The sequence below is a fragment of the Kogia breviceps genome, chromosome 14 (assembly GCF_026419965.1).
Source record: "Kogia breviceps isolate mKogBre1 chromosome 14, mKogBre1 haplotype 1, whole genome shotgun sequence".
Classification (NCBI taxonomy): Eukaryota; Metazoa; Chordata; class Mammalia; order Artiodactyla; family Physeteridae; genus Kogia; species Kogia breviceps.
In genome coordinates this window covers 85103795-85130890 of record NC_081323.1, presented here as the reverse complement: position 1 = coordinate 85130890, position 27096 = coordinate 85103795, and the positions used below count along the sequence as shown (strand labels likewise).

Sequence of the window (27096 nt, the reverse complement as noted above, 5' to 3'; positions counted from 1 at the left end):
GGCGCCCCGGGTCGGCTCGGCCCCAGCCCCGGGGGGTGGGCGGGACCAGGGCTCTCCAACCGCTAGCCGCCCGCCCGGGTCCCGCCCGGTCCCCGCGGGGCTGAGCCGGGAGGCCCCGCCCCCCGCCCACGAGGAAGTGGCAGAGCTGCGCGGGGCCCAGAGCCGGTTCGGCGCGTCGACTGCCCAGAGTCCGCGGCCGCGGTGCCCCGAGGTGAGGGGGCGCGGGAGCGGCCCGGAGGGGGGCGCGGGCGTGCGCAGCGCGGGGAGGGACCTCATGCAGGTGGGGAGGACGCAACGAGGGGCCGCCGGGAGATCGGGGATGAGAAAGGCCACGGGGGGCCCGCCTGGAGGTGAGGGGACACGCGGGGCCCAGGCTGCGGGCGGGCGGCCTCCTCCGGGCGAGGTAACCGCAGCGCTCCCCACCCCCGCCCCCGCAGTCTGCGCCCTCGGGGCGCCCCGGCCCGCGCGTCCGCCTCCCCGTCCCCTCTAGCCTACCCCCCTCCCCCCCGACTCTGCCCCGCCGTCGGTGTGCCCCGTTATTTCGGGCCGGAGGGCCCCACGCCCAGGCACTTCCCCTCCGTCCTCTAGCCTTCCGGGTTGCTTCAGCCGGGAAATGAGCTGGCGCCCCCGCCCGCCTCGCCTCGCCTCGCCCCGCCCCGCCCCACCCTTCCCTCCCTCCCTGCCTGCCGGCCACCGCCCCCTCCCTGAGCCCGCCTCCCGCCAGCTGGGCCAGGTCCTAGGGGTCCGGTCCAGGGAGGGGCGGGCCGGGTCCGGAACGCTCCCTCCAGAGCTCCCGGGCGCTAGACCGGAGCGTTCCGAGCGGTGCCCCCCGTCGCCGGCGGCGTGGGGACCGCGGCTAGGGCCGGGACCTCGGGCGGTGACAGTGACACAGTAGTGACGCGTGAAGCTGCAGGAGCGAGCCTGGTGCGGACGCCGAGGCTCTCAGGTTATTCCGGGCTGTCCCCCGGCTCCTCCCGCCTGGCGGGCAGTGTTGCCCATTGGTTAAGAGCACCCCCGCCGGCGAGGTCTCCGGGACCAGAAACTGGTAAGAGCGCCAGCTTCTTCCATCACTGGCCACCGACCTTGCAAGCCACCTAACCTCTCTGGGCCTCAACTTTGCTTATCTGGAAAATGGGGAACTTTCAAGTTGTGAGGCTTAAATATGATCGTGCGTGTAAGGCACACACAGGGGCCACACGTGCAGTTATTGTCCTTGCTGATATTTATAAGGCCTGCCTACATTTATCAAAGTGTCCAGGTGAACCTAAACTCTTGAGACTGGGGTCAGAATCCCAAACTGTGCCATTTAGGAGTGGGGTGACTGAGCAAAGTTTGGCTTTTGTCTGAATCTGTTTCCTCCTGTACAAGATGAAGGTTAAAACGAACACTGGAAAACTTCTTGGGCTTGTTTTAGGGTGTAAAAGAGAGAATGTATGTCAAAGTCCTGGGTAAATTCTGGGCATTTAAAGATGCCAAGTCGGTTCAGTGGTTAGGACTCCGTGCTTCCACCGCAGGGGGCACGGGTTGGATCCCCTATGGGAGAACTAAGATCCCCCAAGCCAAATGGCAAAAAAAAAAAAAAAAAAAAAAGCCAAGTAAGTTGATTAATTACATAAGTGTTTGTATATTATCCACATAGGTCTTATAAACAACATGTTTATATCACTATTTCTCTTTCCATATTTGTAGTCATCTGGATTTTTCTATCCTGTCACCATTATAAAGAGGGTTATTATGAACATGTTTGCTTTAAAAAGAAGTCGGCTATTTTTTTTAACACCAGAATGAATTTATGCCACTGAAAATGTTAACAATTTTTAAGTTCCTGTTTGTGTTCTTCTCTCTGTTTGTTCCCACCCAGCTGGTTGTATTGAGTGTTAATCACACGGCCCTTCAGGAAGGCTGAACAAATCAGCAACAAATGAGAATTTCTCCACAGCCTTGCCAGCATTGAGTTTTATGTGTTTTGGGGTTTTGTTTGGTTTGGATTATTTTAGCTGATGCTTTATGGTGCCTTATGACTATTTTCATTTGTGTTTCTTGACTTGACTTTGCCTGGTTTGTAAGACCTCAAGCGCGGAGCTGGGGAGGAGGGATTGACTGGTCTGTTGGGGTGAGGAGGGCTGTTCCACATACAACAGGAAGTTGAGTAACAGCTCAGCACGTGTGCAAAATGGCTTGCTGGCAGCTCCCTGGAGTGGCTGAGCTGGGTGGGGACTTCCCTGAGAGCCTGCAGAGCAGAGATCCTTGCTCCAGGCAGCTCCTGCCTGGTTTAGCCTCCAATGCAGTCAAACCTCTGGATTCAGAGAAAGTTGGGCTGGCGGAGCTTCTCTGAAAACAAGAAAGAACCTACAGCTGGTGCCTCGTCCAACCCCAGACTTTTCTGGATAGAGATGTGGGGGAAACATTGGCGGAGGGCGCCCAGTCAGTATGGAGAGAGTCAGAATTTGCACCCAGCATGTAATAAGAAAGAGATGGGAGGCCTGAGACCCTTGGCTGGGCAGCTGGGGGCTTCGCCTGGCTTGCCTTGCTTTGGAAGGGAGCTGTTTTCTCCCCGAATCCTCAGAGAGGACCCTTTAGATTGACAATTTCCAAGCTTTTTGGATCATTGACGCTATCAGGAAAATATCTTGAGCGCATCCTCCTAAGTAAATATTTACAGATTGCATACGTGTACGAGTGAAATAACAGGGCTGGTCTATAAGGAGTATACCACAAGACAGATGTGATTCATTCATGCAACCACAGTCAAGAAATATTTATTGAGCACCTACTATGTGCCAGGCACTCTAATTGGTACTGGGGATTCATCTGTGAACAAAACAAATATACCTGTCCCCGTGCAGCTTATGTCCACACCCCGGTACATGGTCCTTGGCACCCCCTGCCTGGAGACCCAAAGCTCCTCCCAGCCCTGCGTGGTCCCCTGTCCGTTCATCCTGAGCACCTACTGTGTGCCAGACACGGGGGAAGAGCTACCTGGAGCACAGAGAGATCCCGGCTCCAGGCTGGTGGGGGGCGGCTAGAGCCAGCTGGGGGAGTCTGTCGGGGTTTGGCCTGTGCTCCCCCAGCCTTACTCTCTTTGCAGGGTGATGAGGGCACAGAGCACTAGACGTGGACTCCCAGTCCCAACACCATCCCCAGGGCCCCCTCCTCTCTCTTTGTCCTTGACAATCAAATGGGTCCACAGTGCTGGCTCACAGGGTCACAGCGATGAGTGGGTGGGTTTCCCCAGGGCCATGGCCTCAGCCTGCCTTTGTCTCCACTAGAAGACACCGCTGAGCTATTGCGTTATCCACACTCGGGCAGTGCCCGCCCCACCCTCCTCTCCCGCCCCTTGGTAGGGCAGAGGTTTCCCTGGGAATGACTAAGTCATAGTTCCTGTGGCGTGGTGGCCTGGTGTGAAGGCTGTTTTCCTGGATCTGACCACACGGAATGATCCCATGATTCCCAAGCCTGGAGTGGCGGGAGAAGCCACGCCCCTCCCTGGGCTGCACTTCCGCATTTGTAACCTGTGGGGTTAGGGAGTCCTCGGGAGCCCCTGCTGCTTTCAACCGCTTTGCAGAAGTTATGAAAAGGGGAAAATACGTCTTCCTCTCTCCCACCCCTTCCACCCGTGCCCCATACCGCCTTTACAGTGTGGGTCAGTAGACTAGGGAGTATTTCTGTCTGAATTTCTGCCCAAGTGTGATCGGCTTATAGGTGTGCTCTGAACCTGCCTGTCCCACTGTGCTGTGGCCGTCTTTATCAGTTCTCTCCCCCTGAGAACCTTTGGGTCCCAGGAAACAATGGGCAGGGTCCCCAAGCCCTCTCAGTTGCGATATTGGCAAGTGTGGGGGCCGCGGTCCTCTGTAGAGCCAGTGTCTCCATCTTCACAGCCTGGAACTCTGAAAAGTCCCTAGACAGGCTGTTAGAGCCCGGCCCACACGTCTGGACACTCTCACCAAGAGCCCGCAAGGGGCAGAGATGCCCGGCCAGACAGTGAGCCTGGGACAGTTGGAGGTGGGAAGTTACGTTCAGCTCTGGCTGAGTCTAGGGTCCAGGGAACCCCCTGGGCTTCTGCTGGGCCGCCTGGGGTGAAGGGGAGGGGGCGGTTGGCCTCCTGTGGAGTCAGGGGCCAAGAAGAACCTAGCTGGCATTTGGAAGTGGGTTTCTGGCTTTAACCATCACCCCCCCCGCCCCGCCCCCTGCCCCATTTGTGACCTTGGGGAATGGGGGCGGGCAGATCAGCACAGCTTAGTGGACAGGCCTAGGTGCTCCTCCCACCCTGAGTCTCGGCATCTGCGGTGGAGGCGTGCATGACCCCCGCCCACCCAGCCCAGATGCAGCGGAAGTGCCTGGGGGAACCCCGTCAGGCCTGCTGACCTGGGCTCCGAGGCCACTTCCGGGGCCTTGGCTTTACACAAAGAGGCCTTATAAGGAGACAGAGGCTGGGGACGCGGCCGCTGCTCGTGTGTGCGTGCAAGGCTGGCACGCGCGCGTGGGGGGGAGCAGTGTGTGCGTGCGTGCACGCGCGTGAGTGTGTGTGGCCTCAGCCTGGCTGTGTGTGTCCACCTCCTCTCTCAGCAGATGTTGCCCGGGGACCCACTCGGGGCCCTGCTCTAGGCCTGCGGGAACAGGCGTGGTGGTCCCTGCCCTCTCGGTGCACGTGTGCGCGGCGGTCTGTGCCGCTTTAAGAACTTTCCAGGACTTCCTGCTATAAATTCAAGCGGGATTTGTGGTCTCTGGGCCCCGGAGTCCCCAGCAGTATGGATGGCACTGCAGCCTGCCCCTCGTGCCTGGGCCCCAATTCAGTGGTCTTGGTCGAGACCCCCCCTGGGGGCAGAGAGAGACCCCAGGGTTCCGGGGAGGTCACGGCTCAGATCCAGGCTGAGGAGCGGCCTTCCTGGGGCCCAGCCTCGGGCCACAAACCTGCCAGTCAGGTGGGGGAGGTGACCGAGGGCCTGGGAACACCCACGTCAGGGCCACGTGACTCGGGCAGGTGGCTTCCCCTCCAACCGCAGCTGTCATCCGGTGCTCAAGTCAAGAATAGAGAATACGGGAAGGCTTAGAGCTGGTGAGTGCAGCAGCGTTCAGGGAATGTGGTGTGGCTTTTTTTTTTTTTTACATTTTAAAAAATAACTTACTCTGCTGGACACTAATGGCAGTAAACAATTGTGTTCATCAAATATTTATCGAGTGCTTCCTATGTGCCGGGGATAGAAATGTAAACAAGGTGGTCAGAAATGTGTGTCTCCATCAAGCTCGTTACTTTCCAGCAGGGGGAGAAAGACAGAGGGGCGGGATGAATGAGCACAAGGTACCACACGTTCAGTAAGATTATCCCCTGGAGAAAACTAGGGACCAGGGAGTGTGGAGGCGGGGTGGGTGGCAGCCTTGCTCAGAAGGTGGCCTTGGACACAGACTTGAATGGCGGCCGCGAGGGCGGGAACTGTGCAGGCATCTGGGGGAAGAGCTTCGAAGGCTGAGGGAGCAGCCAGGGAGAAGACCTGAGGCTCGTGTGCCCCGGATAGGCCCCTGGTCCGGCCGGGAGGCCCACCTCTAAACAGGTGAAGCACGCAGGGTGCCAGCACATCCATTCTAGACAAAGCGCTGCCATTTCACGATCACCTACTATGTGCCAGGCATGGTGTGTCGTCTTATTTCACCCTCTTAACCCCTTGGTGGGCGGGGGACAGGATTCCTGTTCCCATTTGGCAGATGTGGAAATTGAGGTTCAGAGAGGGCGAGTGATATGCGGGTATCACACAGCTGGTAGGCAGTGCTGCTGGGCTCTACCCATGACTCTGGGAAGCTGAAGTGGGGAGAGAACGGGTTTGAGGCAGTGATGCTCTCTTTGGGTCTTTCCAGTTGAGCAGGACTTTGCCACATAGAACAGGGGTGGACATTTGGTGGTGTAGAGAGACTAGCACGCTGGTGTGAAATGGGGACAGAACTGGCCTCCAAGGCACATCAGGCTTGGCCTTCCCTGCAGAGGGAAGGAACAGCATGTACGAAGGCCAGGAGGCCTGGCTCACTCCTTCTGGGGAGCGAGAGTTTCCACCTATGGGGAAACTGAGGCACAGGTGATGAGTGATGGCCTGTCTGGGGCAGGGTCCCAGCACACCCCACTCATGGTAGTGGCTTCGCCCACACCCCCAATTCCCCGCCTCCACTCCCCAACCCATCCTTTGTCTTTGTTCCCTGGAGCCTCAGACACATCCCATGAGAGCTGCTGTTTCATGAGGAGGGAAACTGAGGCCCCAGGACGGAAGCAAAGCGCTAGGCCAGAGTCGGGAGGCCAGGGTGGCCCCTGCTGCCCTCCCGTGAGGCCAGCTGGGGCAGGGCCGGGCTGACCTGGCTTCCCTCTCTGTCTCGGGCACAGGAGCCGAGCAGCCATGGCCTATCACAGCTTCCTGGTGGAGCCCATCAGCTGCCACGCCTGGAACAAGGACCGCACCCGTGAGCGCCCCCCCTCCCTCGCCCATCGGATGATGCGGGAAGCTGTCCCCCTGCTTCACCCCCGATCCTGAGATCCTGAGTGTTAGGAGGGAAGGGACCCAAGCAGGGCAGCCAGGCGAGCGGGCATTGAGGGTTGGAGGCGAGGGCACGGCCCTGCCGACACCAGGCACTGCTCTGGGTGCCAGGACTGGGTGGGCAGGACAGCGGGTCTGCCCTCGGCTCACAGCTGCGGGAGGGTTTGGGGACGGGAAATGTAACCTGCAGTGAGATGAGCTCTGAGGAAACATGAAGGGCGAGGCGAAAGCGATGGAGCCAAGGCACTAGTTTAGAAAAGGGGGCCAGAGAAGGGCTTTCAGGGGAGGTGATGTGTGCATGGAGACCCAACGGAGGTGATGGAGCCAGCGTGCAAAGACCAGGGTGGGTGTAACGGCCCCGAGGCGGCAGAGCCTGGTGTCATCAGGAGCAGCAAGGAGACCGTGGCTAGAGCAGGGGCAGAGCAGGGGGGCAGGGAGAGCTCCCGGAGGTTTGCAAGACTGCCTTGGGGACATTGGGGCCGGGGGGGGGGCAGATAAGGGGTGGCCAGCCCCTGGGGAGGAATCCCAAGGGGGGGCCAGCAGGACCTGAGGCAGAGGAGAGTGCATTAGCAGAGGACAAAGTGTTGCTCAGGTGGCCTGAGAAGGTGGGGAGTCACGGGGGAATGGGGGAGCCTGGGCACGCATGCCTCCTCCCCACGCCTGCCCGTCTCTCCTGCAGAGATCGCCATCTGCCCCAACAACCACGAGGTGCACATCTATGAGAAGAGCGGGAACAAGTGGGTCCAGGTGCACGAGCTCAAGGAGCACAACGGGCAGGTGACAGGTGGGTTGGGCCGGCTGGGGTCATCTTCCTGAAAGAAGGCAGGGGGCAGGGCCGGGCCGGGCCATCCACCTACTCACTATGTTAGGTAGGATAGTTTGGGTTGCAAGTAACAGAACCCTGATTCAAACTGGCTTAAGTTATAAAGGGATTACATTGATTGGTTTATGTTCCTGAAAAACTCAGAAGCTTAAGGGCTTCAGGAAAGGTGTGATCCAGCAGCTCAGCATTACCAAGGACCCATTTCTTTTCTGTCTCTTGGCTTGGCCTTCCAGCATGTTTGCTGATAGTTGGGAGAGCTGCAACACCCCCAGTGAACTCCAGTAGCACCCCCTGGAGCAGCTTTCATCCCGATTGTGGCCTCTAAGCCCCTCCTAGGCGTGCACTGTAGAGCCACCTCCGCTTGGATGGCTTCAGCCTAGTGCCTCCTCCCACCCCACAGGCATCGACTGGGCCCCCGAGAGCAACCGCATCGTAACGTGCGGCACAGACCGCAACGCCTACGTGTGGACGCTGAAAGGCCGCACGTGGAAGCCCACGCTCGTCATCCTGCGCATCAACCGCGCCGCTCGCTGTGTGCGCTGGGCTCCGCAGGAGAACAAGTTCGCTGTGGGCAGTGGCTCCCGTGTCATCTCCATCTGCTATTTTGAGCAGGAAAACGACTGGTGGGTGCCCGGGCAGGGCCAGAGTGGGCTGGGAGGGACCTGGGGCTGCAGACCAACAGGTGGTGGGACAAGAGGGTCCCAGACAGCACGGGACGGGGAGTCAGGACCCGTTCACATGACCCTGGGGAAGTGTGTCCTCTCTGGCCCTTGGAGGTGAGGCGAAGGGCTCTCTGCACAGCCCCCCACCCTCCCACAGCCCCGTCTCAGTAATAAGGACCCAGGAGGCACCCGGGCCACCTCTGCAGGCATCACGCTAAGCCCTGCACACGTATTGGCACTGACCCACCCCCTCCCATCAGCCCCCTGGACTGGGCGTCTGCTGCAGTCCCCACGTTACAGATGAGCAAAGGCCCTGAGGCAGATCACTCGCCCAAGGCTCCCGGCCCATCACACTCCAGGGCCCACTCACAAGCTCCCAGGCACGTCATGATCTTCTCCCCTGGGTCCCTGAGGGCAGAGGCCAGGCTGGAGGTCAGGCTGGAGTCCGAGAGACTCGAGTTCAAATGCCACCCTGACCAGTTAGCAGCCTCGTGCCTTCTCCTCACTGAGCTGCCCCAGGGCTGTTGCAGGACCAGGGGTGGAGTCCCCACCCTGGGTGGGACCTGGCACGTTGCTGGCCTGGGCCCAGGCCCCTTCCTCCTGGGGCCTCTGTGGTCTGCAGGGCCCAGTGGGAGCCTGGAGCCTCTGGGTTGGCGGGTGCCCATCTGTGTCTCCCTGTCTCCTCCCTACCTGTCTGCCTGCCGCGCCCAGGTGGGTTTGCAAGCACATCAAGAAGCCCATTCGCTCCACCATCCTCAGCCTGGACTGGCACCCCAACAACGTGCTCCTGGCCGCCGGCTCCTGCGACTTCAAGTGCCGGTGAGGGGCCCTGCCAGCAACACAGGGACAGGGGTTGGAGGGTGGACAGGAGCCCCGTCCTGGGAGCCCCACGACCCACCTTCCAGACCAGCTCTGCTGCCAGCAGGTGACCTGGGGGCCTCAGTCGAGCTTCTGTGAGGTTTTGCTCTTTGAAGGGTCATCCCTGGGTCCTCTCTCCAGCCTCTGGGGAGTCTTAGAAGGATGTGTCCCTTGTCACCGCTTAATGTCAGCAAGGTTTCTTTTCTAGGCCCTCCTGTGCTCATTAGAACCTCCCACTCCTTCAGCTTCTTGGCTTCTAATCTGAGGGAAAGTGAGTGGGTGTACTTTTTCACAATAAGGTATAATGACTGATAGGCTGGGACAAACCCTGCCTCGTTACCGTAAGGCCTGGAACAAAGAGTCTCCACCTGCCATTGGCTGTCTGTCATTTCTGGGCCCATTACCACCCCCGCCCCCGCCCCACCCCCAGTCTCCCAAAGCCTCCAGCTCCCAGCTCCAGGCAGATGGCCTGGGTTTCTGCATCTGCCCTGGGAAATGAGGCTACCGCAGGCCCCAGAGGCCCCAGGCAGCGAGAGGATGAGGTCCTGATGAGGCTCTTGTTGGCGCCCTGCCCCGTCAGGTGACTCCGGGCTGGCCCTGGGGTGGAGAGCGGAGCGGTGGAGCTGGCAGGAAGGGGGGCAGGATTGGTTCACAGTGCAGAGCAGGAGGGGGGCACACCCTAGGGGCTAGCCCTGGGGTGCAGTGGCCAGCGTGAGGGGGACAGGAGACGCCCTGGGGGCCACGTCAGCCGTGCATGGTCAGTCGTCAGATGAGGGCCCCGAGGGCCCTGGGAGTTCCCGGGACCCTGAGCTGGGAGGCCTCCTGACCCCACACCATTGCACAGAGCGGGCACCGAGGCCCAGACCTGCCTGAGTGTGAAGATGCAGGTCACGAAAGGCCAGCTCCGGTGCCCTGGAACTCCGCCGGGTGCTCTGGCCTCAAGCAGGCCAGTTTGGGAGAGGGAGTCCCTTGTCAGGCCCCTCCCAGACCCCCGGTCACCCCCTTTGGTGCGTCTCCTGGCAGGATCTTCTCAGCCTACATCAAGGAGGTGGAGGAGCGGCCAGCACCCACCCCCTGGGGCTCCAAGATGCCCTTCGGGGAGCTGATGTTTGAATCCAGCAGTAGCTGCGGCTGGGTGCACGGTGTCTGCTTTTCAGCCAGCGGCAGCCGCGTGGCCTGGGTCAGCCACGACAGCACCGTGTGCCTGGCTGATGCCGACAAGAAGATGGCGTGAGTACAGGTCACCCGAATGGGGGGGCAACCCAGGCACCGAGCACGAGGGGCCGGTGTGGCTGACGTCTCTCTCTCACTCAGCGTCGCGACTCTGGCCTCTGAAACGCTGCCGTTGCTGGCCCTGACCTTCATCACAGAAAACAGCCTGGTGGCAGCGGTAAGGGGGCGGCGGGGGTGGGGGAGAGCAGGGGCCGGTGACAGCAGGTCTCCCAGCGAGCCCCGAGATGCCCAGGCAGCCCTCTACTTGTTCCCCCCTCCCTCCTTTCCTTCCTCCCATCCACCCACCCATCCATCCATATCTCTATTGGTCAGAATAGGCTGGGTTATGCTGCGGTAACAACGACAAATTCCCCAACTGCAGTGGCCTAACACAGTAAAGGTTTGTTTCTTGCTCACTTTGACTGTCCAGCATGGGCGCTGTGAGGGGGGCTCTGCTCAGTGCACATGGGAGCTTTGTCTCCCGTGGAGTGAGGAGGGGAAGTGGAGAACTGGGCCCTGGATCCTAACCTTTCTGCTTAACATTTTACTGGCCAATGAAAATGACAGGGCCACACCTCCTCACTCAGAGAGCGAGTGCTTGTGGGGGAGGGGAGCCCTGCGTGTGTCCAGGAGGGCACTACTCTCCCTCCCTCCTCCTGCCCACCTATCTGCCAAGGCTCTTTTCAGGCCTCAGGAAACCTAATGGGGCCCCAGAGGGGGATCAGGCCTGCTTCGCCTAGACAAACGTCTAGCTGTGGGGTCTCTCCCAGAGCAGGTGTAACAGTCTAGGCAGGACAAGGCCCCCTGGGCTCCCAGGGAAGTCCCAGACCACCTTTCTCAACTGAACGCTGGCCCTGCTGGCTGAGGGGGTTGCTCCTAGGTGCTCAGCCCCGACATCCAGTCCCTGTTACTACACCTGGGGTCGCCGGCTGTGTCCCCGAGCTGGCATTGTCTTCCCTGTGCTACACCCAAGCTCTGCATCCAGCCTCTGGGACCCCCTGATTTGCGGCCGGCGCCCCTCGGCGTTGCACCTCCCCTTCGGCCTGGTTTCCCCGGGAGGAAAATGGGGGCGCTCCAATGGCACCCCGCCCCTCCCCGCTGCAGGGCCACGACTGCTTCCCGGTGCTGTTCACGTATGACGGTGCCGCGGGGACGCTGAGCTTCGGTGGGCGGCTGGACGTGCCCAAGCAAAGCTCGCAGCGCGGCTTGACGGCCCGCGAGCGCTTCCAGAACCTCGACAAGAAGGCGAGCTCGGAGGGCAGCGCGGCGGCGAGCGGGGGCCTGGACTCGCTGCACAAGAACAGCGTCAGGTGAGGGCGGGGCCGAAGGGCGAGCTCCACGCCCACCCAGGCAGCGTCGAGGTGCGGGGCCCACTTAGGAAGCGGGTCAGTCTCTTGAGGTTTTGCATGGGGGGGGCGGGTAGAGCAGTCAGCCTCGCTCTGCGTTTTCAGTTTTCAGGACGCGCTGTCGGGGGTGGCCGGGCAGTGACTGGCGGGCGGAGGGGCGGAACGAAGGGTCTCGAAGCAGCCTCCCTGAGGGGCTAGAGTGGAACCGGATCGTGCCAGCCACGGGCGGCCACCCCAGGGCAAATCAGAGGGAGAAGCGTGGCGAGACTCTGACCTTGCCCCGTGGCTAGTCAAACCCTCCTGTGGCTGCCCGGCCCAATGTCTTCAGACTAAACTCCTCTGCCCCGCCTTCCAGGCTCTTCAGAACTAGCCCTGCATCCACTCAGTGCCATCTTTTGCTGCCTCTCCCCACCCTGCCACGCTCCGTCACTGATGCCCCCAGCACGTGTGCCTTCCCCCCGTGCCCAGGCCTTTGTGCGCCCTGTTCCACCTGCCCGGCTGCCCTGAGCTCCTTGCACAGGGACTACTGCTCGTCCCTAAAGCAGACTCGGGAGCCCCGTCCTGTCGTCCTCTGTGACCCTTCACAGCCCGGCCTCCTGGGCCGTCCCTGCTGGGCACACACACTCACACTCACTGGAGTAGGCTCCCCCAGAAGTTGGGGAGCTCCTGGAGGGCAGGGTGGGCCAGAGCGCAGCACAGGCACAGGCTGGGATCCGTAAAGCCCTCATCCTCTTGGCAGCCAGATCTCGGTGCTCAGCGGGGGAAAGGCCAAGTGCTCGCAGTTCTGCACTACAGGCATGGACGGCGGCATGAGCATCTGGGACGTGAAGGTGAGGCCTGCCCTCCCCCACCGCCGCGCTTCCCCCCAGGCCGCCCAGTTCTCCCTGGCAGCCACCTGGATGCCCCAGTCCTTCTTTCCTGCAGGAGAAGGGCACTTCAGTGGGGTGAGGGCTCCTTGGCATCTGGGCCTTGGCACCCTCTGCAGCACCTTCCTTTAGGGCTGGGATTCAAGCCCAGGTCTGCCTGACCCCAAAGACCAGGTTCTCTGTCCCAGGCCAGGTCCCTGTGGGTGGGGTGTCTGCAGGACAGCTGAGAGCCAGCCTTTTACTTGTCTCCTTCCAGAGCTTGGAGTCAGCCTTGAAGGATCTCAAGATCAAATGACCTGTGAGGAGTCTGTTGCCCTCCTCCCAGCTGCTGAGGGAAGGGGGTCAGGGAGGCAAAGGATCGCTTTGCTGAATGTTTCTAGGTACCAGTTCGGGTCCCCACGGGCTGCTCCCTCAGGTGGGGAGGGGAGGGGAGGGGAGGGGAGGGGTGGGGCGGGAAGCTTACCTACTGAAGGAACAATTGCCTTTTTCTTAAAGAAATGCTTTCATTTATTGTAAAAAATGTCCCCAAAGCACTCTGCTGGTCATGAACTGCTTCAAAATGTGGAGGTAATAAAAATGCAACTGTAGACGCACCGGCCTGTGTGTCTGGAAGGAGAGGTTAGTTCGGGCAGAGCACTGGTAGCTTATTTTTGTTTGCCAGCACAGCTGATCCTTAAACCCAAGAGGCGGCCCCCAAATGGTTCCTTCGCTGCTGCAGTCCAGCCTGGGAGCTGCCAGGACCAGGTGTCTTTTCTGTCACTCATTCAGCAGTCAGATTCCTAGACAAGTGGGTGCACATTGTGGGCTGGTTCTGGGCTTTAGTGGAAACTTATTATTTCTCTGTTTGATGTTTGCCGTTGGTTTCTACTAACTGCTCATCATTTTTGAGGACGATTTTTTTCCCATTCCTGTTTTACTCGGGTGTTTTTGTTTAATCCCGTGCTTTTTAGTTACCTGTTTACATAATCATGGTTTTTCTTGTAGTCTAACTAGGTAATGAACTACATCAGTAGATCTAATTGTGCACTGTCCTCACATGTGCAGGACAACCGATACCTGAGGAAGCCGCCTCCCCCACTGTTCTAGGGCCTCTCCCTCAGGATAGTCTCCTCTGTGAGAGGAGACCCACTGCTTCTTTTTTAAATCAGGAGATAAAAATTCGCAGTCCCCTGAGACAGCTCAGGCTACACGGCTCCCCTTAGTCTTTACCGAGTCCCTCCCTGCCTGGCGCCCATTCGCCTCTCAGGACCGCGCGGTGGGCACTGCTGTTGAGGAGGCGGCGCCCCTCCTGGAGGGGTGCGTAAGCAGAACAGGCGCCCACGTGCCTGTGCTAAGCCTCGGCTTCCCACGGCCATCCCACCACGAAGAGGTAATGCCTAGCAGTCAGGCTGGGTGTTGGGACGCTTGCTCCCAGCCCTGAAATCCTGAGGCTGTCACCACCAGGGGGCACCAGGAGGACAGGACGCTACGTGCTGTGCACAGGTCCCTGGCCCCTCTGGCCTAAGGTCCCTCCTTGCTGTAAGGAGGGGAGGGGGCTGGCTCCTGAATCCTGAAGTCTCTCCCAGCTCGGATGCCTGGGGTCCAGTCCCTGTACCCAGATTGGTGCCACCCAAACCCTGGGGTGGGCCTGCCTGAGAATGACACCTTGTCCTGCTGGGTGAAAACAGCCCGGGCATGGGGGCCCAGAGACGGATCACAGAACCAGAATTATGATAATGTCAAGTTTAATTTGCCAAATATACAAGTTGGACTCGTGGAGCTTGTTTTGCCTGGGTGCTACACAGTAAACAGGTTTCTTGAAATGATCCATGGGCAGGGTTAAGAATGGGCCCGGGGCCTGGCCGGAGTCGGGGGTAGGGAGTAGAGTGGGAAGGTCAGGGGCAAAGCCTCAGTCAGAGGGGACTGGCCGGGGATGAGCCATGACCCTCAGAGACCCAGGGCCCTGGCTCCCAGGCGACAGCCCCCCGATCGGGCGCCTGGGCAACACAGACAGGGGGCCGTCCATCACACACTTGTCAGCAGCTACTGCGGCTCAACTGCCCCCTGCCCTGCAATCGACCAGACAAATGGAAGCTCTTCTTACCCCACCTCCCAGGCACCCCCCAACAAAGGTTCTGAATTCTAAAAACAGCCAAAACATTCAAATGGTTACATATGAAATGCTGTCCTGCATCTTTCTGTCTCAAAGATAGCAGCTGCCCCCTCCCCCCACCCACCATCCCCCCAAACGATTTCTGTGCCAAGATGAAGAGGAGCCGTGGGGGGCTCCTCGCCGCGAGGGGCTGCTGCAGTGGCGCTGGGGCACAGGGTGGGTGAGACACGGCAGAGGTCCTGGCAGCACGGCCCAGTTCCCTGCTATCTCCTCCCACAGGCTGTGCTACTTATTCAGGGAGAGCGACTGCATTCGTTTTCCTGACAAAGCTGCATCATCTTTTGCTGAGGAGCAGGAAGGGAAGGAGTTACAAGACAAAACCACCCCTCCATATACACAGCCCCGCACACCCCCGAATCATAATACAACTGTAGGTCTGAAAGGCCTCAGACAACATTTCGTGCAACTGGTTCAGCTGGCAGATGAGGAAGAGACCACAAGGAGAAGGGCCCGGCCTGACCCCTCCCCTGGAAGCCACCAGACCCATGTGTCCAGACATTCTCGTGGAGTCTGGGTGGCTGCCCCCTCCACAAAAGCCCACCAACACACAATCTACTGAGCAACTGGAAACTCTTCTTAGCTCACCCCCCAGGCAGAGCCCTGTAACTCCAACCTCTCCCTGTGGGTTCTGAAGCCTGCAATCAGCAACATTCAAATAGTTACAAATGAGGTCCTTCCTGTTTGAGGTTTGTGAAAGGAGCTACTAGTGGGAAGCTGAGATTACTGGGTATCTCCAATGTGGTGACAATGCCCTGGGGCAACTGATTTCCCATCTCTAGGCCTAGAAGGCAGGACAGCAAGATCCCAACACACTCATGGCCCCCCACATATGGAGAGAGGAGTGCATGAGCCCAGAGGTCATGAGTCAAATGCTCCTTTAAAGCAGACCGATTCCCCACAGCCAACCTGGCCTGGAAGAATCCCTACCAACTTTGGCCCCACTGGAAGGAAGGCAGGGGAAGAGGGACACCTGGGCCAGATTTCATCTGTGGCATCCAGCTGAAATAGGAAATGCTGAAGTATGAAGAGCTACCCCAAGCAGCTCTCCAGGCTACACAAGACACCAGAGACCTTAGGGAACCTTCTAGCCTCTAAGGTAGGTGCATCCTGAGGCCTCCCTCAGATGCTGTGGACAGTGCTCTGCTGAGATTCAAACTCACATCTGACTCCGCTGCTGCTGGACCCTCCTAGCATCCTGGGAGGTGGCGGGCAGGAACACCCACCTCCATCTGACAGTGAGAAAGGCAGGCAGACGGGCACGCGCGTGCACATACGCCCGTACCGCCCTCCCCCCACACACGGTAGGTCTCTACCGAGCAGTCTGATCCCATACCATTTCCAGACAAGGACACTGAAGTGCAGGGCTTGGTGGCCTGTCCAGAACCAGTCAGGCTGCCACACCAGTGGCTCAAGACTTACCTTTCCTCTCTTCTTCTTTCTTTCTGGCAGCCTCCTCCCGCTGTTTCCGGATGATCGCCAGCCGCGCAAGGTCGGCCTTGGCTTGCTCCGTCTTCCCCGCTAAATGCATTTTCATGTAACGCTCTTTTGCTTTCTGCTTCTCGATTTCTTCTCTGTTTGGGTAAAATGGTGTCACAGGGGCCATCTTCCCCACCTTGTCAGCTGAGCTGGATGTGGGAGCCGGAATAAAGCCCAAGCGCTCAGGCCTGGGCCCTAGCTCCACGTGCCCCCTCCTTGATGGACACTCGGCAAACAAGCCAGCAGTGGCTGTCACTCTGCAACCTCAGAGGGGGTTTCACTGGTGAGAAAGAAGCTGCTGGAGGGGGAGACTCTTCAGCAGCCTCCAATCACACCCCAAGCTTGTGGGCCTCCCCCACGGGGTTTTCAGAGACCCCTCTCAGCTGTCACAGAGTCAGCACAGCAAGGTGGATTTAAATCGAGCAACCCAGTCAGGAGAGAAATCAGGGTGGCTTTTCCTAGTAGCTTTCAACCTCCTATAAGGCCCTTGATGTCACCTGGTGGCCCTGAAAAGTCAGGGAGCAACTTGCTGAACACCAGTGGTGTGCAGGGCGCTGCAGCACTCGGTGCGATCCTTGCACCGCCTGTGAGGGAGCTCTCTGCAGCTCTATTTTCACCTGGGACTCAGAGAGGACTGGGGCAGCTGGTGGACCTCCCTGCACAGTGCTGGACAGCACAGGCCCCCAATCCCCTCCCAATCCCTATGGCCACAACATCAGGGATGGATGCAGGCCAAGAAGGGTCAGATCAGGCTGAATAAGGGAGGTATCCCTGGAGTGGGGTGCCCTGGAGGAAGGGGCTATAGCATAATTTCTGTTTTTCCTGCTATGCTTCCACTGGGGGAAAAAATCTGTTTTTTGCTTTGTTTTTTTGGGGAGAAGCTTCTACAGGGCCTTTGGGAGAATGAGATGACAGAAAAATAAATACCGGAGCCGGAGTGCCCACCCAGCCACTGGGGACCTCAAGAGCCCAGGAAGCAAGGGCAGAGGAGCTGGGGGCCTCAGCCCCCAGCCCAAGTCACAAGGCTCAGAAGCAGAGGTTACCTTTCTCTCCTTGAAAGTTCCTTGGGCCCGTCCAGGTCCAGCTGTGTGACCTTTTTGGTTGTCTGTGCCACCCGGTTGGGGTTCTCAATGTCGATGAGCCCTTCTACACCTTTGCGCTTTTGCTAAGATAGGACAAGAAGCCGGTCGTCGTTGAAGTTTGGCCTGCAGAGCCCCTGAAGGCCACTCCCCATCTCCACAGCCCTCCTGGACTAGGACAAACTCCTGCTCCACCCCCAGGGCACGTGACTCCTGGCCCAGCCTCACGGTGGGAACAGTGCTCGGGGGTGTCTTCACCAGCTGGGGAGGTGCAGGGAGAGCGAGTGCGGGTGACCAGAGCCCATCCTGTGCCCAGTCCTGGCCACCAGGGATCGTTATCCTAGTTTCACAGGTGGCAGAGGCCAACTCACAAGCTCTCAGCACAGAGAGTTACTCCCTCACTTCGAGCTCAGCCTCTGAAAGCAGTTTTCCATGGAACGCCATGCCTGACTGCAATAAGCCATGCTGGATCCCCACAGCAGGGCGGGCCAATCCCTAGCCATCCGGGTGACGGCGGGGAAATGGGACTTGGGAACGAGTCACACAGTTTACAGGTCTGGGGAGGCGGCACAAGAACCTGGAGCTCGCACCTCCCACCTGCCCTGGGGAAGTTCAGAAAGAAGTGAGAGCACAAGTGCTAGTCGTAACAGGTTCGATCAAAGTTTCAGGCCCTGTCGACCCAGCTTTTCTCTTTTAAGAGGCCAGGGAGACAGCTTCTAAACGCCAGTTGATCTGAGCACTGCACAGAACTCCAGGCACCTCTACCCAATCAGTTACACATATACACCTCCACCCCGATACCTGACATCACAAATTTAACTTGTCTGAAACCGAACTGGAGACTCAGCCCTCACCCACCCCGTTCCTCCCAAACCTAAGCACAACCTTGTGTCTCTTTCCCTCAGCAAACCCCAGTGAGTGTGCCTCTAAGACATGGCTTGAATCTGCCCGCTCCTCTGCACTGCCATTGCCAGCAGCCTAACGCAGCCACAATTTCTCATCTGGATACCTGCTGCTGTCTCCCGGCTTCCACCCTCAACACCCTACAACTCGCTTGGCAGAGGAGCCAAAACAATCTTTTAAAAGCAAATCTGGGGGCTTCCCTGGTGGTGCAGTGGTTAAGCATCGCCTGCCAATGCAGGGGTTTGAGCCCTGGTCTGGGAAGATCCCACATGGCGCGGAGCAACTAAGCCCGTGCGCCACAACTACTGAGCCTGCGCTCTAGAGCCCGCGAGCCACAACTACTGAGCCTGTGTGCCTAGAGCCCGTGCTCCGCAACAAGAGAAGCCACCACGATGAAAAGCCCGCGCACCGCACCGGAACGAAGAGTAGCCCCCGCTCGCCACAACTAGAGAAAGCCCACGCGCAGCAACGAAGACCCAACATGGCAATCAATCAATCAATCAAGTCTATTAAAAAAGAAAAAAGCAAATCTGGTCATCTCTGTCTCCTACTTCAAGGCCTCTGCCAGCTGCCCACTATCTACCAAAATGAAACCCAAACCCTCCAATAGCCGCACAGGAGCTGCCCTTGCCAACTTTTCCTCCTTCATTCCTGACCACTCCACTTCGTACCCACCAAGTCACAGCCCCGCTAGCCTCTCTGTTCCTTGAACTTGCCAGGTTGTTCCCACCCCAGGGCCTTTGCCCTTGCTAACCTGGCTGCCTCGACTACTCCGAACAACAGTTTGCACACAGCTGGCTCCACCTTGTTTTTCAGATCTCAGTTTAAGAGTCACCTCCTAAGCACACACTACTCCAAGTACCCTCGATCACGGTCTGTCTTATTCATAATACTTCTGGCTGCTTGAAATCATACTGTTCATTCATTCCTTACCGTCTGTACCTCCCTATTGCAATGTAAACCCTTAGAGCAAGGACTCTGCATGCACTACCAGGACGGGTGACGCTGGCTGAACGGATGAGTCTAGGCCCCAGGCCCGCTCAGACTCAGTACCTGGTAATCATCTTCTTCATCCTCGCTCTCATCTGAGTCTAGGGATTTTTTCTCCTTTTTGGGGTCACCTGCAGCCCCATCTCCACCTTCTTCTCCTTGTTCCTCTTCTTCCTGTTTCAGAAATGGACAACGTGAGGTATCAAAAATGCAAAACAAACCCCCAAGACTGTGATCCAGCCGCCACCACCCCCAGACTGTGGACCTTGAGAAATTACGCCCCCAGAAGGCTGGGACCAAGTATGATCAGAGTCCTACTCTGCCACGCTGGCCCCCCAGTGGGGGACCTGCGTCAGAGGCAGCCTATCCACTAGGCTGCACAGCCTGGAAGCCAATTCCAGTCCAACCACCACCTCGTACAGCCACAGAAGGCCCTGCTCCTCTTCTCAGCCCAGGCACCTCAGACAACAGGGTGACCAGCTCGTTCCCTAGGGTCCAAAGGACGTGGCTGTGGGGCTGGAAAGCACAGTCCCGCTCAGCTTCCCTCCCACTCTCCCTGCTGCCACGTGGAGCTGCCAAACTCCTCGCCATCCTGGGCAAGCCCCCCTGCTTTCCACTCTCAGTCAGTGGCGGGCCAGCCACTCCAACCTGCCCACACAGAGGCCCGGCTGTGCCAGCTTCCCATGACAACACCCCGGCAGGCCACTTCCCTCTACCTTTCTTGCCTCCCAGCCAAAAACATCCCTTACAAAAACCATACGACCTTTGCCCCTTAGCACCTGCCCGCACACTCTCCAAGGTCCTGGTCAGCCTCCGGTTCCTCCACCAGGCCCCCCCCCCCACCCCATGCCACCCCAGGCCCCTGTGATGTGGCCCTGCCCTTCTCCCTGACGCTTCACAGCCATGGCCCTCATCCAGCCTGACTCTGCTCCCTTTGGCCCTTAGCCAGGTGAGGATCTAATGGTGTGGTAGGGACACGGACACCAACGATGGAAACACGTCCTGGTTCCTGACAGTGGGCTGGAAAAAGGCCTGGGGGAACAGAACAGAGGGAGCGCCTAAGCTTAGACTGGAGGGGGCAGGGCAGGAGCATCGGTGAGAGTCACAGAGGAGGGGGTGCTGAGCAAGGTTGGAAGGAGCAGGCACTCTGCCTGCTGGGGGTGTGGGAAGGCAGGGCATCATGTCACAGCAGGGCAGGCAGCAGTCCTGCATGGCTGGAGCACACAAGTAGGGGTGCTGACAGCCCGAGCTGCAGACGGGCAGAGCCAGGCGAGGGGGAGAGGAACAGGAGCAGGAACACAGAACCACGAACAGAGACCCAGCAAGGCGCCCGCTGCTGAGTGGACAAAGGTCTAACTGATCCAATCAGAGGACGGCTCTCCTCCTGACTCTCAGCGGTTGCTCTGGGACTCCCATCTGCTACCTGCTGCCTGTCCCCTCCAATCGAACCTCAGGTGTTAGCTTCTTCTTGAGAATGGGCGGTCCTTGCCTGGCCTCTCCGGGTGCCAAAAGCGCAGGGTGCCGCCCTGGGCTATTGGAGTGGCCCGGACAGGCACGTACTCACCCTGGCCTTCTGCTTTTCAGCCTGGAGCTGTGCGTCGATCTCCTCGGGGCTTGTGTACTGCCTTGCCCGGCCTTTGTGGCCTCCTTTTCTCCCTGCACAAGGATTGGCGGTTTAGGAAGGCGGGAGGGAAGCAGCTTCCTTGATTGCCCTGGGCCCCAGGCTGTGTCCTGCTTGAGGTGCTCTCAGCAGAGGCTGCAGACCTCAGATCCCCCTCACCAAGCACCACCCAAACCTGTACCCTCATGGGTTCAAAGGGGCAAAAAAGGGAAACACACAATCACCTGATGCAGTACCAAACCATGTACTGGATGCAGGCTCCCACAAACAAGACCTGAGGGGAGAATCTGGGGGAGGGTGCACCACATAGAGTGACTGGCTAAATCCCCTGGTCCCTTCATCCAAACACAGCGGACTCAGATGCAGTCATGAAGAAAATGTAACACTCGCCCCTGCTGTCACAACAGCGCTCTTTACTTGCAATGTTCTGTCATAGCTATGGGCTCATTTCATCCCCAGATTAAACCTATGGCACACGATCATGGCTGGTCCCACTTTACAGACAAAGGAGACTTGAGACTCCTTTGGGGAAGAGGAGTGGGGAAGAGCACAAATGTTGGGGTCCGTCCTTGAGTTCAAATCTCAGCTCTGCCACGTAATAGCTCTGTGACTTTGGGCAGGTCCTTAACCTCTCAGAGTCTCAACTTCTTCGTCTGTGTCCCTACCACATGGGGTTGTTGTGAAGATGGATTTGTTAACATATGTAAAGATGTTGGCACAGTGCCCAGCACTGGACAAACACTACAAAAATGTTTGCTATGACTGGTACTCTTCTCATACAGTACCTGGTGTGGAAAAAAAAACAAAGCCACTGGTCACATTGGCGATTTACTGCAGGTGTCAGGGAATATAATAAGATACTTCACGTTCACCTAAGTGGTATGTATGGTAGAAAGAGAAAACTTAAAACCTAGAAGGGAAAACTTGCTTGTGCTTGGACTAAGAAACACAACTGGCAAACAAAGTTATTTAAAGTTGAAAATAAAACTGACTACCTTCTAAGAGTAAAACAGGTGACTAGCAATTAAAGTTCATCACAGAGAATCAGTTTTACAGTCTGACCCTCTTGAGCCAAGACACTAGACCGACCCCTGCTAAAGGCATTAGCCAGTTTTACAGAAGGGCGGCACCCCCTCAGCTGGCCCTGGAGAACGCTGCGGCAGCTGTGGCCTGGATCCATTTCCACCCCTCCTGGAAGCTGCAGCCCACCTGGTTTCTCGTGACCCTCGCACTGAGAGCAGAGAATCTGTAATTAGGCAGCCAGAGCTGCTCTGGACTCGAGAGACAGTAGCAGAGATACCTGGCCTCCCCTGATTTCCTAAACAGCAGTTGCAGAGCCATAATTGGGCTGCTGCAGACCACACCACCCATTTTTAATGCCTACCCAGGGTTCCCAGGGGTGTCTCAGTCTATGCTCATCTAAGTCCTACTGTGAGAGATCAAGTTTGCCACCCAAAAAGCCAACATCTTTTCTTGCCCTCTTAATACTCTAAGTAACAGAAACAATTCAAAACTGACTACTATAGGTTCTCATCCCCCACGCTTGGCTATGCGATAATGATCTTAGCTTGGTCTACAGTAACTCTTATCAGAAGCTTTCCATGCCTTTAAAAATGCTTCACAGGGGGCTTCCCTGGTGGCGCAGTGGTTAAGAATCCACCTGCCAATGCAGGGCACATGGGTTCGAGCCCTGGTCCAGGAAGATCCCACATTCTGCAGAGCAACTAAGCCCGTGCACCACAACTACTGAGCCTGCGCACCACAACTACTGAGCCTGCGCACTACAACTACTGAAGCCCGCGCGCCTAGAGCCCGAGCTCTGCAACGAGAAGCCGCCGCAATGAGAAGCCCGCGCACCGCAACGAAGAGTAGCCCCCGCTCGCCGCGACTAGAGAAAGCCCGGGCACAGCAACAAAGACCCAACACAGCCAAAAAAAAAAAAAAAAAAAAAAGCTTCACAGATTTCATAACAGAAACAAGAGTTGGTCCTTGGCTCTTGGAGAATTTTATACTATTATTTACATCTTCATGTTCTCTCTCTTTCAAAAATATTTATTTGGCCGCGCCAGGTCTTTAGTTTCGGCATGTGGGATCTAGTTCCCTGACCAGGGATCGAACCGGATGCCCTGCATTGGGAGAGCAGAGTCTCAGCCACTGGACCACCAGGAAATCCCTTCATGTTCTCTTTTACTTTTCAAGCAAATTAACACAAGCAAGAAATGTAAACCTTATCTGCCCATAAAGCTTTCACAAGCCAAAAAGCCAAGTCGTTTAAACAACAATCCATATTTAGGAGTTAACCTTGGCTCAAAGCATCTATTAAGTAGGACTCTTAGAACCAGAATTCTGGAGCTAGAAGGTACCCTTAGTACCCCTCCTTTTGCAGAACAGGAGACTGGGGAACACAGAAGAGACAAGGCTTTTCCTACCACAGAATAAACCAGTAGAAAGCTAAGTTTAAAGAGATTCAGCTCTGTAAACCCCAATATCCCTGGTAGTAGAGAGTCAGGAAGTCATTTAGGTTTGTAAAAGCTCCAAGCAGATCTTCCTGTGGGCTGACGCATCTTAACCAACATGACACACGAGCAACCAATACCAACTGAACATCTGTTCTGCGCCAGGAGCCAGCCAGGCACTGCGAGTGCTCTAGTTTTATGACCCCGACCCAGCTCTCCAAGCTAAGGGTTATTTCCAGATGGGGAAAATAGGCAGGAAGAAGTTAAAGAACTTGTTCAAGGCCATAAGGTTAGACAGTGACACAGCTGGGCTTCGGGTCGAGCACTATTGACCTTAAGGGGGAAGCGGTTGGAGGATGGTCTACAACGTACTGGGAAGCCATGGATCCTTCACGCTCCTGGCCAAGGAACTGGCAAAGTCTAACGACTAACAGTAGTTAATTATTGCTGGGCACTTAGCGACTATCCAGCACCGCGATGCGCTCTCCACGTGGGTTACCTAGTTAAAACCTCGCGTCAGTATTATGAGGCAGGTACAATCACAACCCCACCTGCAAGTGAGAAAACTAAGACTCAGGGAGGTTAAGCGACTGGCTCAAAGGCACACATCAAGCCGCTTGAATAGGAAAGTCAAAGCTAGGTCGGCCAGGCTTAAGAGCATCAAGTTAGGTCGCAAGAGGCAGGCCTGGCTCGCCCAGAACCCAGGAAGACCCACGTTTTACGCGCGAGGCAGGCGGGTCCGGCACTGGCGCGCGATGCGGTGACTCAGTCCCCGGCGAGCCTGAAAGTGGGAGGAAACTTCAGACACCCCCCCTAGGCCGGGAGAAGGGCGCCCTAGATCGGCCTTCCGGGTCGCCGAGGACCCAGAGCCTCCGAATCTCCTCAGACCCCCGAGGCAGTGGCTCAAAGCCACTACGCTCTTCAGTTTCCCCAGCGGGACAATTGGGCTTCGAGGCCCAGCCCTGGCCCTCAGCCCGAGCGGACGTCCTCCCTCTGCACCGCTCTCCGAGGCGCCCGCGGGCTGAGTGGACAACGGGAGCCGGACTCGGGCTGCTCCTCGAGGCCCGCGGGCCACGCGCGCCCGTCCCTCACCTCCTTTAGGCATCGCGGCTCCGGCGGCTGCGGCGGCGGCGCCTCGAGCTGACACCGGAACCGGAACTACCTCGGGCTCGACTTCTTCCGCCCGGCCAGTTCCCCCCGGCCCCGTCCCCACTCAGCCCTCCGCCGCCGCCGCTGCCGCCGCCGCCGCCGCCGCGGCCACCGCGAGGACCGGGGACCTCAGGGAGGCCGGACTGTCCCACGCACCGCCTGAGCCCAGGCTCGCACGCGCGCTGCTGGGCAACAGAGCCCCCAGCCCCCGCTCCGGGGGCAGCGCGTAAGCCTGCCAGTCACCTCCCGGGAAGTGAGGGCAAAAGGCGACAGCGGCTCTGGAATTCTGTACAGTCAGAGCGGCGGACACCTAAGATAACGCAATTTCCGCGCTAGGTGGGGCGGGGCTCCGCGAGGACCTCATCCTGAAGGGATTACTTGGGAAGCAGAGGCAGGCAATAGAGAAGGGGCGTCCGACGGTGACCGAGGCCGCGGTGAGTGTTTCTCCTCTGTTTTCGAGTACCTTGGTGACTGCTGGGGCCAGGGATCGGAGGTCTGCATTGGCCCAGAAGGGCGATCTGAACAGCTGAACTGGGACGGGTTCGGGCCTCTGGACCGAGGTCGAAGTGAGTTCCAGAGACGAGGCGGCGCTTTGCTCGTTCGGCTGAAGGGATGAGAGATTTGGGGGGTTCCCTTGCTTCTAGGCTTTTTCCCCCTTTATTTTCCATGCTTTTTTTTTCTCCGCCTGGAACTTTTTTTGTCTAAATATTGCTCGTTCTCGTAAGCCCGGTTCAGATGCAGTCGTCTTTCTGAGCCTTTCCTACAACCCGGGCTGTAACGTCTTTTCCTCCCTCCCTCCCTCCGAACGCCTTTCCGCTCGCCGCCTCTTCCGAGTGCTACCACCTCTCTTATACGGCCCCGCACCTCTTTCTCCTTGATCTGGTTACTTCTTAGCTGCTACCTCCCCTGGGAGGCCTCCTGTAACTCCCCGGCTGGGCCAGACCCTCGAATCTCCCTGGGTCTTAGCAGAGCGGTCATTCCCGTGTCTTTGTCCTCCCAGCCCTTGCGCGTCGGGACAGGGACCAGATTCCATCCGTCTCTAGCTTCATAGCAGGGTAGACAAGTGCAAAGACCACTGATTTGGGAGTCAGGAGCCCCCGATTAGAGTCGGACCCTTCCAGTTCCCACCTGTGTGCGACCCTGAGTTTACCTCTTGTAGTTTGATCTTCATCTGTAAGGTTGTTACGGAGAATTCCTGAAAGGGAGGGGCGGGGTTCATAAACTTGTCAGGCACCCTACAGAGGGGAGGAACTCAATGAACTTGGAAGAGAGGAGTCTGCTATGCTTAAAGATGAGATCATTAACCTGAGTTCTCTTTGCCACCTAGGAAATGCTATGCGGTTTGAAAAATGACTTGCTGTGTAGATTTGCACTGGTCTGTTGTTGGGCTTTACATGACTTTCCTTTATGTAGTATGTTTGTTGGGTTTAAGAGACTTTGGCCATCCGGCTAATACACTGTCCTCGTCTTATAGACAAGATTGAGGACCAGAGAGGGAAGGTGACCTCTCCAAAGTCACAGCTGGCCAAGAACCTAAGCCTGTAACTGACGAGACCAGAGATCTTTCTTTCTGCTACATACACTCTTGGGAAACAGACCCTATAAGGTATTTTGGTTTCACACTGTCTTTATCCTTTTTAAACACTCATCTTCTTCGCTCTCCCAAGCATAGTCGTCCTCACACTGTGTTGTAATTCCCTTTTCACTTTGTATTTCCTTGCTAGAATATCACCTTCTCAGGGACAGTGTGTGTCTTATTCTTTGTTCTATGTTCTCAGTACAGGGACAGGCTCATAGTTGATGTCAGTTAATGATAACAGCAAAAATCTAGTAAGCACACATTAAATGCCAGGCATGTTACATATAATTAATCTTCACAATGGCCCCAATAAGTAGATTCTATTATCCCCCCTTTACAGATGAGGAAACCAATTTAGGGACATGAGTGTGCACCAGAGTTGTGGCTTGTGAAGTCTTTTGAGGATCTGAGGCTCCGAAACCAATTCGTTTAATCTTTTTTCCCCACAGATCTTTGCAGATTATTTTCTGGGGAAAAAAATGCCTAAAGTCAAAAGAAGCCGGAAAGCTCCCCCAGATGGCTGGGAGTTGATCGAGCCAACATTGGATGAATTAGATCAAAAGATGAGAGAAGGTGAGTCGGGGAGTTCCTGTGTGAGTGGGCCGTGTCCAGGGGTCACAGGCTTACATGCTTCAAGGGGCCAGGCATAAATGCAAGGATAAATGGGAAGAGACAGGCTGTACCACTGTGGCCTCCTGACACTGACATGTTTTGTTTGCTTATTAACTGCTAGGAATACTGTAAATGCCAGAAAGTAAGATAATACAAATGAAAAGGTCCTCAAAAATGTTTTTGAATATAAGAGCTTTAGGGAGTATAGATCAAGTAGTCTACCTATAATCATTTGCTGTGTTGGTTAGAGGTATATTTAAAATCATACAAAATATATTTACTTGGAAAATCCCGTTCTTTTTCACTTCCAAATGTTCTGAAACATTTTTATTCGGATTTTTCTTGTGAGCCTCTGCTTTCATCATCACTTTGTTTCTGCATCATCTTCACTTCCCTCTAAATGTTGTGTGTGATCCTGCACTTTGCGAGTCAGTGTAGTGCGCAGTTTGGGGAAATTTTATCTGAAGCCACAAGCATCTGTCGGCCCTGTCACAGTATGACCACTTACTGAATTGCTTTTTAAAGCGATCTTTATTTTTTTTAAGGTTTTTGGTAATTAATCTAACCTTTGTTATTATGAAGTCACACCTCTAACAATAAGTAGTAAGTGGGTGTTAAGTTACTTTGCTTCCTTTGAAGCTGACTGTATCAGGTAACTTCTATTAAATACCCAGAACTTGCACTAATCAGGTCATTTTGGGCTGAGAGATTTCTTCCCCAAACAGATCTTTATTCAACATAAAGGAACTTAGAGATTGCTGTAATAGGAGATTTTTGTGAGTCCTCTTTTTAAGGGG

The 27096-nt window shown here is 56.8% G+C and overlaps 3 protein-coding genes and 1 long non-coding RNA gene across 14 annotated transcripts in view; 3 read left to right on the top strand and 1 right to left on the bottom strand.

The window, feature by feature from the left end:
* The first annotated feature begins 108 nt into the window (after positions 1–108).
* On the top strand, positions 109–12875 carry ARPC1B (actin related protein 2/3 complex subunit 1B). 3 transcript variants are annotated; one of them, XM_059036804.2, is made up of 10 exons: positions 109–211; positions 6365–6441; positions 7195–7299; positions 7739–7961; positions 8712–8819; positions 9882–10088; positions 10173–10248; positions 11175–11380; positions 12156–12246; positions 12539–12875. In XM_059036804.2, the coding sequence occupies exons 2-10, from the start codon at positions 6378–6380 to the stop codon at positions 12575–12577; spliced, it is 1119 nt and encodes a 372-aa protein (XP_058892787.1). In that variant the 5' UTR covers positions 109–211; positions 6365–6377; the 3' UTR covers positions 12578–12875. The 3 variants fall into 3 exon arrangements, with proteins under 3 accessions (XP_058892787.1, XP_066868336.1, XP_058892786.1); XM_067012235.1 differs by having other exon boundaries at positions 124–211; positions 12160–12246; XM_059036803.2 differs by lacking the exon at positions 109–211 and adding an exon at positions 712–1045.
* PDAP1 (PDGFA associated protein 1) lies at positions 12766–24218 on the bottom strand. Of its 6 annotated transcripts, none has more exons than XM_067012238.1 (7): positions 24052–24206; positions 23675–23740; positions 20447–20538; positions 18946–19056; positions 16954–17075; positions 15854–16005; positions 12766–13061 (listed from the first exon to the last, which is right to left on the bottom strand). In XM_067012238.1, exons 1-7 carry the CDS (start codon positions 24062–24064, stop codon positions 13054–13056), a joined length of 564 nt encoding a protein of 187 aa, XP_066868339.1. In that variant the 5' UTR covers positions 24065–24206; the 3' UTR covers positions 12766–13053. The 6 variants fall into 6 exon arrangements, with proteins under 6 accessions (XP_066868339.1, XP_066868341.1, XP_066868338.1 ...); XM_067012237.1 differs by lacking the exon at positions 12766–13061 and adding an exon at positions 13990–14330; XM_059036823.2 differs by lacking the exon at positions 12766–13061 and adding an exon at positions 13990–14718 and having other exon boundaries at positions 24052–24201.
* Positions 14492–18421, top strand: LOC136792489 (uncharacterized). Its single transcript, XR_010836343.1, has 2 exons — positions 14492–15530; positions 17895–18421. It is a non-coding gene; the product is annotated as an uncharacterized lncRNA (long non-coding RNA).
* Positions 24057–27096, top strand: part of BUD31 (BUD31 homolog) — a 9438-nt gene continuing 6398 nt past the window's right edge. The window contains exons 1-3 of one of the 4 annotated variants that reach the window (XM_059036828.2): positions 24057–24542; positions 25583–25714; positions 26137–26260. In XM_059036828.2, the coding sequence (XP_058892811.1) occupies positions 26167–26260 (94 nt within the window). In that variant the 5' untranslated portion in view covers positions 24057–24542; positions 25583–25714; positions 26137–26166. The remainder of the gene's footprint in view (positions 24543–25582; positions 25715–26136; positions 26261–27096) is intronic. The other 3 variants (XM_059036827.2, XM_067012241.1, XM_067012242.1) reach the window with 3 other exon arrangements.